At 31.2% G+C, this 13,671-nt stretch overlaps 1 protein-coding gene across 1 annotated transcript; it reads right to left on the reverse strand.

The window, feature by feature from the left end:
- Positions 1-794: 794 nt before the first annotated feature.
- Positions 795-6,958, reverse strand: LOC115245670. The gene is made up of 2 exons (XM_029824088.1): positions 5,636-6,958; positions 795-1,302 (listed from the first exon to the last, which is right to left on the reverse strand). The coding sequence occupies exons 1-2, from the start codon at positions 6,082-6,084 to the stop codon at positions 1,299-1,301; spliced, it is 453 nt and encodes a 150-aa protein (XP_029679948.1). The 5' UTR covers positions 6,085-6,958; the 3' UTR covers positions 795-1,298.
- Positions 6,959-13,671: the final 6,713 nt, after the last annotated feature.

Consider the following 13,671-nt stretch of genomic DNA (forward strand, 5'->3'; position numbering starts at 1 on the left):
ATAGTACGTGTGTATATGTAAATATCGAATGTTTTTGTTAACCTTAACAAATTGCCTTTTAAATCAATTTCTTTTGAAACTTTATACACTTTAAATTCTCTTTAAAGTATCGACTTACTTTATCAGCAATATCAGATATAAATGCGGATATTTGTTTTACAAATATATATATTCTGTGATTTTTATAGAGGCTATTTCTAGGTATACTTGTATTGTATCGTTTATATTGTATATGTTAGATCGTAAGATATATTCATTAAAAAGACTCGTGCAGTAATTTCTCATATTTCCTAAATGGATTTGTAGCTATAAAAATAAATTGAGTAAGCCGAGTATTGCATCTAAAAGCTAATTTACCACAAAATAAATTTCTCTGCGAATATTCTCTGCAATTGCCCAATCTCGTGCAACACTTCGTGATATGTAAGTTTATGTAAAACTTTATAAATAAATATAAAAGTTTATATTTATATTACATTCGCATAATATTTTACACTAATTAATTGAACGCTTATGTTTGAAAAAAAGGATTGATTTCTGTAAACAAATATTTTACATTCAAGAACCAGAAAAGAATTTTAAAGAATTTAGGAATTAATTAAATTTTAATTTTATTTTAAAATAAAAATGTTTTAAAAGCGATCGTAATAAAAAAAGAGAACTAAACTTTATATATATCTTCATAATAGTAACTTAATTGCAGAAAATATTTATTTTTCTATTTATATTAACATAAAAAAAGTAATATTTAGATCCATATTATTAATTAATAAAAAAAGAATTCTAATGCCCATGATTGCCTCATCAAATAGGGGTTCAAATTTATGTAATCAAACTCTAAATTACTCGCATAATATAAAAAGCCTATTGTTAATTTTGTTAATCCCTGATTTCTTTTCTGTAAAAAATGCTTAATTAATAGTTGATTGCAAGTTATTAAGAGTTATCCATATAAACATTATTATATTTTTTTTATATTTGAACGATTGTTCAAATAATAGTAAGCAATTTTGTTACAGTTCTCCATAAACATGCTGGTGGTTTATGTCTAGCAACAAAGAAACTATTTTTTTTATGGTATTCACAATCATATTCGATATTTTTTGCAACACGTTCACTCAATGACACATTTAGCATAATTGCTATTATGTCATATAGCATCGATTTGAAAAATTCAATGCAATTGGATTCAATTCGCTTTATACTTTATGCTCGATAAAATCAATAGCAATTGATAATATTGATTTAATTACTTACGTATAACGCAGAATTAAAATAGCAAGAATATGGACCCGCACTTACCTGAAACAAGAAAATAAAAATATCTTAATGTATTTGCCTTGTGCATAACAAAAAACAAAACAGTAAAGAGAGAAGAAGAAAAAGAAAAGTTGATTTCTCTTCTGAATCTCTTTGTTATTTTTTGACAAATTTTGTAGCTTCTTTAGTGATAAAAATAACAATAAGAACATAATCGTCTTGATTAATCCATCAGACACTTCGAACCGAAAATAACGTCAAACGGAGTGCATCCCAAAAAATATAAACACATAGAAGTATGTAAATAATATAACGTAAGCAATTTTCTATTTTAAAATTTAGAAAAAAATTGAAAAAAAGATTCTATGCATAATAAGTATTTTAATTTTAAAAAAGTACCATATCATTAGTTTTGTAGAATTTGTTACATTATTAGGTATAATAACAATAAAATTATGCAAATTTTGTCGAAGAAAAAACAATACCTCATTCATTTTCAAATTATCGATATAATAGTCGTATAAACTAAATACATAAGTAATTTTTTCTTATGCAAAACTCTTGCTATCTCTTATATTTAATTTTGTGATTATTTCGCGCAATTGCAATCTCTTGGTTACTTAGAAATAGATTACTAGAAATTTGCATAATGGTTAGAGTGTAGAAATAAGGAAGGATATGGAAATGAGTCTGAAGTACTTGGGTGCTTGAGAAAAAAATCTCATTTCACTCTAATAACATAAGAACTCTAAGAATTCCGTCGTTGTCTGAAAATACAATATAATACTTTCTCCGCAATTAAGAAAAAACCTCTTGCTACTCTTTTTGTTTAATTTTTAGAATACTTATTGAGTGATATCTCAAGGTTTTTAAAAACAGATCAAAGTGTATTATAAAATCAAATTAATTAATAAAGGATCATATGAATATATCATACGAAGGAAATAAAAGGTAATCAAGAGCCAGCGCAGTAATTTGGGCACATATGTTTTATTACAATTAAATTACATTAATATTTTGACTACGTGATAGACAAAATCACAAAAAGCGTACGTTTTGGTCTCTTTTTTTGGGCCATCCTCAGCGCAATTGCAAAGTATATGGAATATATTATATCAAAAATGTAATAGTAATAGAACAAGAGTGAGTCATCCATGTTGTCAGATGGTAAATGTTATATAATGTAATTTTAAGACAAAAAGAGGCCGTCCGATAAAATATACTACATTAAAAAATAACTGGCAATATAATCATACCGAACTTAAGTGAGTTACCCATGTTGTACAGAAGGCAAACGTTACACACGGTTGTTCGAGACAGAATGTCAAGTATCAAGTCTCTTCATATCGCATGATACATAAAATAAATATGAATACATTGAGAAGTGTTTACAAATAAGATGGCATGACTTTTAAAGTTTTGTTAACTTATCAATCACATCCGTATAAGCTTAATATAAACATTCTGTGTCTGTCTGTAAATTAAGGCTATTTTCTTGTCTTTTAATTCTTGTATTCATATTTACTTTATGTATTGTGCGATATGAAGAGACTTGACATCTTGTCTCGAACACATCCGTGTGTAACATCTGTCTTCTATATAACATGGATGATTCACTCAAGTTCGGTATGATTATATTACCAGTTATTTTGTAATGTAGTATATTTTATCGGACAGTCTCTTTCTGTCTCGAAATTATATTATACAACATTTACCATCTGACAACATGGGTGACTCACTCTTGTTCTGCGTATTATTACTGTTACATTTTTGATATAATATATTCCATATACTTTATAATTGCGCTGAGAATGGTCCAAAAAAAGGGACCGAAAAGTACGCTTTTTATGATTTTGTTTATCAAAATAATCAAAATATTAATATAATTTGATTGTAATAAAACATATGCGCACAAATTACCGCGCTGGCTCTTGATTATCTTTTATCTCCTTCGTATGATGTATTATGAAAGATAGAATAATGAGATATTCATAGTGATATAACATTTAAATAAGTGTAACTTATGCATAAAATAAAATCGCTTGATAGTACTCTATTTTCATTATTTCAACCAAATCAAATTATTCTCTAAAGAATTACAAAATGCATAGAACAATATAATTACAGTTAAAGCAAAATGGCAAGGTCTGTTTATAATAAATATGTTAATAATGTATCTAATAAAACAAGTTTCGAATTTTGCAACAGTCTTGATTAAATAGAAAACATTATAAATTTAACATAATATTGCTATAATTTCAATATAATACTAAAGACGCTTTTAAACTTGGTTTTGATGGAATTTTTGTGATGTCGTGCGTAGCTTCATTTAAGGTATTCGTGAGTAGAAAAGCGGAATTCGATCAATTCTAAGAAACTATGCAATTCTAAGTTATACTGTGCTTTTCCTTATTCTGAATTATTATATTTGGAACTTACGTTAATTATGTATTTCACATACAGGTTATATTATATATATTCTCAGCCTTAACATTTCTTTCCGTTTATGTCTTTCTTTGTAGATTTATAATCGCTATCATAATTCACATTTTCAGTTGTTTGTAATGAACGTAATTGCATAACAGTTAAAAAAGAATTTTTATTAATATATAGTTTATTTTCTAACCATTATTAAATATTTAAGAACTTCAAATTATATATTCATTGCTAAAATACACGTTGGAACGTAAAAATAAGCGAAAAGATAAAATCCATTATCATTTAACTTGAGAAAAAGCTTATAGAAACTTGTATAAAATTTAATAAAAAGAAGTAATATGTTTTAGCAGTAAAAAGTTTAGGATATATCCGTCATGTTCTTCAACTAAAGCAAAGTTATGTTTTTAATTTCAATTTTTCTAGAAAATGCTAAACATTATCTAATTGTAACGTGAAAACAAGAAACAAAAAGAGAAAGAGAATTAATAAAAAATATTTTCATAATTTTTTTATTGCTAATAGACTATTATTATAAAAATATTATTGTTTTATGTGGTAAAAAGTGTCTCAATATTTTTAGAGTCACTATCATTATGTTATAAAACTATTTAGTTGTTCTTACATTTTTTCATGCGCTACACGAATATTAACAAATGCCACGATTTATCAACTATCGACAAAATTTTGTTACAGAATTTATACACGTTAGATATATTTATACATAGTGTGGCACAAAAGTGCACTCATGGTTTTATTTCTACGTGCCATAGCAATCACTATTGGTTTTCGATGAAATGACCATACCTGCATGTTGTCGACAACGATGGTCGATAATTGAAAGCTTGTTTTTGTGCAGGGTTGTTTATGGTGTATTCACGAGACAAAGCAGTTTAGCGCTTGCTCAATGAAAAAAAGTTAACAATGATATTATTAACTTCTCTATAACACTTTTAACACTTTTATTTAAAAACGATAGTCGAGCTATTCGCCCACTTTAATCATATAAAAACTTACATATATTAATAAAGAATCACGGTTTTTTTATTAAGAAAAAAAATACAACGTAAAAAGCAAACTCTTGTAAAGAAAAAATTTCTAAAAGCGCACAGTAACAATATATAAAATATAATAAATGTTTTTATAATAAACGTTTTAATATTGTATTTTTTTACACAGTCTAAACTATTTGTTCAATAATTGGATAATTTCGTAAACCAAAACAAAAAATGGCAAAAAATATATACAAATTCCTATAGTAACATATATATATATATATAATTCCTATAGTTAAACATTACGCTCAAATATAATACAAATAAATGAAAGATTTGTGGAATAAAGAGATGAATTTTTCATCGTTGAGAGATAATAGAATACCGTATTTATATAATCAACTCGATAGAAATTTTGTTACAATGACATAAATTTCATCCTTGCTGCGACGAGGAATAAATTTCCAGTTTTTAAGATGAATAATTGCATTTCCTTGCGTTTAATGGAAAATTAATCTCGATTCAGTGAGTAAATGTCATAAAAGAAACTGTTCTATGAAAGAATTTGCAAGAAAAAAGTTTGGATCATGTCGTCCAAATCGTCGTTCAAATTTTTCTCTTTAACAAAATAATAAAAAAAGACAAAACATAAAAAGAATATTATTCTCTGCAAAATACAGAAAAATGTAAGTCTTGGTAATATGAGATTAATCGAATGGAAAAAAAATTTAACATACTTATTATCACCTTATCTCCAAATTCCAGAAAAATATTTGTACATTTGCATACTTTCTCCGCGGTTATAAGTATAAATTATATAATCCTGCAGGTACTATATTAAAGCAGATCACCTAATAAAATATAAAAAAAAAAAAGTTTACGAGATCAAATGAAGCTGTGACAATGGAAATTGGATCTATATCCAGAGATGCCGGCCAACCAACCTTTCGTCCAACCTGAAAGACGACCTGGACAGATCGCTCCAGGCGCTCATGCTCCGGCTGCGTCTCCTGCAGGACTGCTGCGGCGTCAGCAGTCTGCTGCTGCTCCTTCGCCTGGTGGACGCCAGATTCTCTGCTTGAAAATATACCCTGGGCGCCTTCTGCTGGGACGCATTCGGCGGCGTCGAGGTCGGCGTAACCGCTGTCGAGGTGTGGAGCTCCGGTAAGGCCTCGTAGTCCCATGCTCTGGCGCCCATATCGAGCAGGGGCACCGACGAGGCAGAGCTGGAGCCGCGAAGTGGATCCCGAGGCTTGCGGTGATGGAACAGGGCGAGGAGCTTACGGCACACCGACTCGTTCTCTCTCTCCCTCTCCCGTTTCTTTGCTGCCGGCAGCTTCACTTTGAAGCTATCGCAGGACGTGCGAGCTCTATCGGCAATGTACGGCCACATTGTTTTTTCGACCACATCACCGTAAATTTTCTTCGATCACTCAGCATAGTTATAATTCAGCCAGCATTGATAGAATTACGACGAGCAAATCCGTGGAAACTATCATAACGTAACGGAGAGAAGAAGTTGATAAACGCTTGATGAGTATGTTTAAGAAATATTATCCGCTACCGTATAACAATAATCGATTGGCTCATTATAAATTTAGAATTATCCGCCTTTCTTAAAATCACAATGTTATTGTTTTATTTCACAAAACTAAAATGTGAATGTGTTCTACTATTGTAATTGTAAAATATTTTAAATACTGCACATATTCTAAATAATGTAATAAAATGCCTAATCTTACATATGTGAAATTGTTTCTTTGGTTATTGAAATCAAAGAGAAGTCATTTTTGACAACAATCCAAAATTTGCACTAAAATGTTATTGTAAGTTCTTCTGTTATTGCTTTTTAAAGACACTCTCAAAGGAGATACGACGGGAATATTATGCCGCTTGCTAAATGTATTAAAATAGATAGCGAGATTATGGAGAAAATGCATGCAACCGCTTGAAATTGTTTCGCTACTCGTGAAAAGGTGATTATAATTTAGTAAAGTTTTAGGAAAGCAATTAAATGCGCTTATCATTAACCATAATACAAGTGACTTAACGAAGGAGTAGCGAAAGTAATTTCGTAGGTTTCGTTTGTGCGCGATGAAAAGGACAGTTGAATAATTTAGGCTTTGTCTGCGATGTACCGAATAAATTTGCATCAAGAGAAAGTTGTAAATGATTTTTCAAAACGTAGAGGCATATTTGGTTCTCAATTCATTCTTTCGAGATATGATGTGGAAGACAGTACTTATAAATACGAAAGTTTCACATACATTTTCTGATTAAAAAAAAAAAAAAATAAAATAACTATTGCAAGACCGCAATATAATTAATATTATCTTTTAACTTACGTTCTTAATATTAACAATACTTGTGGAAACTCCCAACAAACTTCGCGATTCTGAATATTAGTTTCTCTGATGCTAATTCATCTCCAAAGATTATTAATAATGATTACAAGTACACTCTAAAAGCCATTTGTCAAAATTGCAAAGTCTTAACAAATTTCATGTAACTAAACGTTATCTACGATATTTATTTTTTATATCAGACAATATCTATTTTTTTATTAAAACACGCGGTTTAAATAACGATCGAGAAAGAGAAACTTCGTTTCTGTTCAACTATTGTTAAATTTTGATTAGCAAAAATGAGAGTTTCATAAAGTTCGGTTTTTGCGCAATTATTTTTGATATCAAGTGACACTCGCATTGAGCACTATAATCATCGTTAGATAAAAACAATGATTGATTGCAAGCAACAGTGGCACCACATGAACCATTAACACATTTTGTGCAACTATAGAGGAAGAAAGTACTTGATGTTCTTCTCGGAATAGTTTTGTATTGATTCGCATTTTGCTCGCAAAAATAACTTTTGTGACAACAAGTCAGATCAAACTTAACATCTTATAGGACGTCAAGTCTAGTATCTTTTATATTTCGATGGAAAGTTCAAAGAACTTTTCGATATTCGATTTGTACTTTTAAGCCACGATGTTTGTCCTTTAAACGTATATTATATAGTTTTTATTATAAACTATTTATATATGAATTATAAATGAGCATAATTACACTCATAACAATAACCAAAACACATTAAAAGAGTACGAAAACGAGATGACATCGCTCATTATTTTTTATATAAATCTTCTATCTTTGTTTTTGTCGGATAAATGCGTGTTTTATTCGACAAAAATGTCACTAAACATATTCTTCAAGATGATAAAATGTCTCACAAATGTGCATTAATACTTTGATTGATCGCTGCTAACTGCCGCCGCGACGGCCACCACAAAAGCATCTCGAGACATCTCATTTACACGACACATTTCCGTTTGACCCGAATGACGTCACATGGTAAACGAAGGTCATGGTCGACGGATCTCTACAACGATATGGACGCATTCCTTCGCAAAATTCGCATGATTTGACATCTTGATGACATTGCATCAGTTTACTTAACAAGTTTCGAATGCTGCTCTTGTTTAGTTTGATATCTTTAAAAAACTTTAGAGCTTTAAAATATGCTTCACACAGATTTTGTGAGTCTACAAATAGCTCATTTAAACACTTGATCAGATAACAGCAAAGTATGTAGATCGCATGCGTGAGAACATTCACTTTTTCACTTTTTCTTAAAACCTTAGTTCAAGGTGCGACAAAAAAACAACGTCGCACAAGCGCTTTAAACCCTTGTCTAAACAACATAATCTTCGGATAACAAAGAAACAAGATTCTCTCGTGTCTTCATCCTATACAATGTCCTGTACAATAATAACTGTTTTTATAATTACTTGTTTTCTTGCGAATCAACGATATAAGAGTGCTTTTTAATTTTTTGATTTCTATTTTAAACACAACAAAGTCTCTGGGCTTTGCAGCATTGTTTCAGGTTTCGTAAATGTATCTCAAAATTCGTTTATGCCAATCAAATCTCCAGTCTTCACTTAAATCCTTTTTCATAAAACAATTTAATTTTTATATATATATATATATATATGAAACGTTTATATGAAATGTTTAATTCATCTTATATCAAAGATGTTTCCCGAAATTCATCAGTGACAGGTATCAACCAATTCAACTCGTCATTCAGAGGACCAATGAGCTGCTATGCACTCGGCGCAGGTGGCAGCGTCTCACGAGGATAATGTTCCGCTGTCACTTCTAGAAGCAGTCGTGCGAGAATCGTTATCCATCTCGTCGTCCTCCGACTCGCCGCACTCGCGAACAGACGCCTGTGTTCTCAGTATCTTAGTGATATCAACGTAATATCGATGCGACGACAAGTGGCGCGCTTGGCGATTTAACCGACGACAAGGCATTTCGAGAAGAAAAAGAACAAAGGACTCTCTATCTAGTGTCACAATTCTCACACTCGCGCAGTAGCGATACCATCGACGACGACGTCGTTGCTTGTCCCTCCGTCCGTCACCGTTCGTAGAATTTAACGTCTGTCGCACATCCGGAGCACAAGGATAGAGTACAAATGCCGCATCGTCCTTGACATTCGATCGGGCGCGTCACGAAGACTCGTGAAACGAAATAAGTCAATCACACCCTGAGGAGAGTCGAGAACGATCGCGAGAACAATCGCGCGTAAATCCGATAACTACCACCGTTTTTTCGCGCATCACGCAACTGGATACAAAAAATACGAAGATCGAGCAGCTTCGCGAACCATCTATCTCATGAAGGGTTGAATAATGCAGAGAGTAAATAGCTGAACGGTCGGTCGTATTGTTTCATGGTCAACGATGGCTTTTTCGCGGCGTGAGAGAGAGGAGGCCAGCTCGCAGCTCACTATCCCGTACTGCGGTACACGCTAGCGGTTTTCTCTCGCGCGCCACCCCCTCGCCGCCGGCCTTCCAACCCCCGTGTTCCTCTTCTCTCTAGCTAGCACCATCAAACGCGCTCTCACCCTCTCCTTCTCTCCTTCACCCTCTCTCTCTCTATTTCTCTTTTTCCCTCTCATTCTTGTGCGGGATATAATCTCACTCGCTCCTCGATGTTATCCTCCCCTTTCTCCTTGTTCTACTCCGTCTCCTCTTCGTTGTCGCCGTCGTCGTCGTGAAAGAGCGCGCATACACGCACGTGGCGCCGCTTTGTTGTCAAGGCGACTGCGCCACTTTGGAGGTACGTCCGAGATCTACTCTATCCCCGGTCATCTCAGTTTGACACCCTGTCATATCCAGGTTTCTCGTAGACTACTCTGGTGAATGAAAAATGATCGCGTAGCATATGGATAAATGACGATACGCCACACACGATTTACCCGCTCTTCGATAGTAATCATGTTATAGGTTTTCTCATCACCATATCTCTTAACACGCTATCGAACTGTATTCGAAGACCATTTGTCTTGTCGAGAAAAAGATACATGTTTTCGTAAGTCTGTCTTTTCCATTCGATGCCTTTCCAAAATCGAGAAGAGAGTGATATACTGTTGAGACGCGAAAAATTATATTTTTCTTCTGGAATCATTTACATTCATGATTTTTTGACAAGATAAATTTATCTTAGTTCATCTCAATTATCTTTATTAAGTCATAACATTGTTTTGCTATTTTTTAATATTTCATTAATTAAATTATTTGATATTTTTGATCAATTTTTTTATATACTTGCCAAATTCAATGAATGAGTATCCCTGCTTAATTAGCGAGATAACCTGCGCTCTGTTAAGGGTAGGTTTGCGCACTAGGGATGATGGGTTATTTTGGTATAACGAAACACGTATAGAAATGAATGGACGGGCTGACGGAGAGACAACATCGATTCGCACCGGGAGCCAAGCTTGCGTGACGAGCTTGCGCTGTGATGCGAGCGGAAGACTTGAATTCTGAGTGAACCACGTGGCATTGTGTGCGCCAAGCTTGCGTAATAAAAGACGTGCGCGAACTGACATTTCTAATGGAATTTTTTCGTACTCTTTATATTCTTACAATCGATATTTTGATGCAAGTCTGTACTGGTTATTTTAACGTTACCGTACATGTTATACATATTAACGTTTACGATATAAAAAAAATTATAACTATCCCCAAAGAATTCCATAATATTTTTCATTAATTCCTAACTTTAAATAAAGATTAATATTTAAAAAGTCAATCAAATCTTTTTTTAATATACATGTGCATCTAAGAAATTATATAATTTTTAATAACAGACGTAAAATAAAGATATAAGATGTCATATAAAATGATGTAATGCTAATTATGTTTAAATTGTATGTATTATATTATGCAAATATTTATATAAAAGATAAATATTGTAGAGGAGTAATACCTGTATTAAATCTTCAACAATTTACTAACTTAACCATTTATGTACCATTTATGTAAGAGGCATTGTATATCACTTTACTATTTATGCGACGTACAGCGCACAATATATCAAAGTTGATTGGAGTATATACCAAATTCTCTATATACATTAATTCACCTATAGATTCTTAATCCCATAAAATTTTGAAGTTAATTCTTGCAATTATAAATTTATTATATTAAAATTTGCTCAAAATAAAATAAAATGTAAGTTTAAATTATCTATTTAGAAAAGTACATTTTAATAAAAATGTTATAAACAATGCGATATATTTTTAGGACACTTTGTACATTGGAATTATATGTATATTAAAAAATAAATATGAAATACAGAGATTTATATAATATAAATAATTGATGTAGTCGATCAATGCGAAAGATTTGGAAGACATGCTTTTACGTATGGCGTAAAGCTGCATCTGCGTAATAACGCGAAAACAAGCATGCATAATAAACGAGCAAAATATGCACAGCACCATTTCAAGGAAAAATACTGCTCCTCTCTTGCACATCTATTTTTTCTGACAATGCAGAGATAGGCTACATCATTTGCGCAAATGGAGAAAGAAGATTGCTATTGCGCATCAAAGATATAATCCGAATGTTGTGAAAAAAATCTTGAAAAGTGATCCGCTCTAAATGTGATTTAACAGCGTATTACCATTTAATAGCGTATTATTTCACTTTATATAAATTGCTATTTATATAAAAGTTATATTTATACAAATATTGCGATATCTAGAATATATAGAATATATAAATATATATGAAAAAGAGAAATTTATTTCATAAAATTTTTAACATAAAACTTAACTGGCAGATAATAAAATAAACAATTTTTAAAATATACAGTTTTAGCTTAAAAAATCTATAATAATCCCGTTTTACTTACGTAACATACAGAATGTATAAATAAAATGTTATACTCGTATTAATTAATCCAATAACTCACGTAACTGTTTCGCCAAACTTTTTATTGCTAATTCTGTCGCATACAACGCAAGCGACATTATGCAAAATTTAATTATATCAAGCAACTCGAAGTGATTCAATACATGATTAATCTGCTTTCTAAGCGATAAGCTGCTTTCCTCATAGACATATTCGCCCATTAAACGCGAATTTTATTAATAATCTGGGTCCAAATGAAAAAGCAGTAATTTAAGGGCATGAGAACATCATTTTAATGTCAAAGCTTATAATTTAAATAGTTAGTAATATTATAGAATAAATATAATATTTAAGAGGGAAATGTGAAATTTGTAGAGAAAATTCCGAGATGAATAGCAATATATTGTATATATTACATAAATATAAAAAAATTAGATATTATCAAACAAAAGTTAATTATTTAATCATAAATTTGTAATCATATCACAGTATAAGATATTTTTATTTCTTTATATTAGAAACTATGTAAATATTCAACTGTATAATGTACAAAACCTAGACTTGTGGCTTTCCATCACTATAAATAGTTTTGAAATTCGTCTTAAATTTCTCACGATCTCCCAAGTACCTACACAAGATTAAATGGAACAATCCATTTTTTGACAGATTCCTTGAGTCTGAAGAATACTAAAAGAAATAAGACGTCCCATAAATAACAAGATAAATCTTGAAAGATTTACTTAAAGTGCCAAGAAAAATTTAACCAAAGCTGTCCCATGAGATTGTACCTTTCCGTTAACTGTTTTGTGAAGGTATGCGTTTTGTGCGATACTGTATTCTGAATACAGATCAATTAAATTTCATAAATTTTGTGAAATACGTTACAAATTCTAATGATATAATTTTAATTATACATGAGTTGCAGATAGAAGAATTTCTAATAAGAAAAATTATTCAATTTTTATATAATCTCTCTATTATAATTTCCATATATATATATCTCTTTTAGAAAAAGTCCTTTTTATTAAATTTAGATCTATATGATTTTATAGAACATATTTTTTAATTATAAAAAATTTTAAATATTAAATCTATCAATGTAACACATCCTACTATTGAAATGTAAGCTTTCAAATGCGAATGCGGCGCAATCTAGGAATCGGCAGAAGTATCCATGGCAATATAAGCAGGCAAGAGCTTAAATGCGAAAGCTCCAGCGGATGCTGAAATGTTGAACAGTCGATAAAGCAGCAGGGTAACTATGTACACGTCTATCTCTTCCGCTCAAGAACAGAGTGACAATACCTTTGTATTGATTTACAAACATATAACTCCTCCTCCTGTGTAGCAATTTTAGTGACTAGCGAGCATACAGAAGTGACTTGAGCGAATATGTGTTAAGCATACTTCACCTCTAGAAGTATGTTGATTACAAATAGGCCAGCTGAAGAGTATACTCAATAAAATAGTACCGCAAATTCTCAAACTAAATAATTTTATCGATTACAAAGTTTCTACCTTATCTTATGTTAAAGTTATTAAGAAAAAAAGTGGGAAAGAAAGAATTTAAAAGAAAAACCGATTAAATGCACGAACATACTTTTTAGATGTTACAGTTTTTTTCTTAAAAATTAAATGGCAAAGCAAAAAAATTATTTTTATATATCTATTGTACCTACACAGAGAGAATATTAAATGATGGTAAAAATTTGATGCAAAAAAAGGAAATTATTGTCTCAAAAATTTGCATCCTTATCGTTTAATGTA

Source organism: Formica exsecta, unplaced genomic scaffold (genome assembly GCF_003651465.1).
Source record: "Formica exsecta isolate Colony F162 unplaced genomic scaffold, ASM365146v1 scaffold125, whole genome shotgun sequence".
Lineage (NCBI taxonomy): Eukaryota > Metazoa > Arthropoda > Insecta > Hymenoptera > Formicidae > Formica > Formica exsecta.

Coding starts and splice junctions, on each gene's coding strand:
- LOC115245670 (XM_029824088.1), bottom strand. CDS start 6,084: ATGTGGCCGTACATTGCCGATAGAGCTCGCACGTCCTGCGATAGCTTC.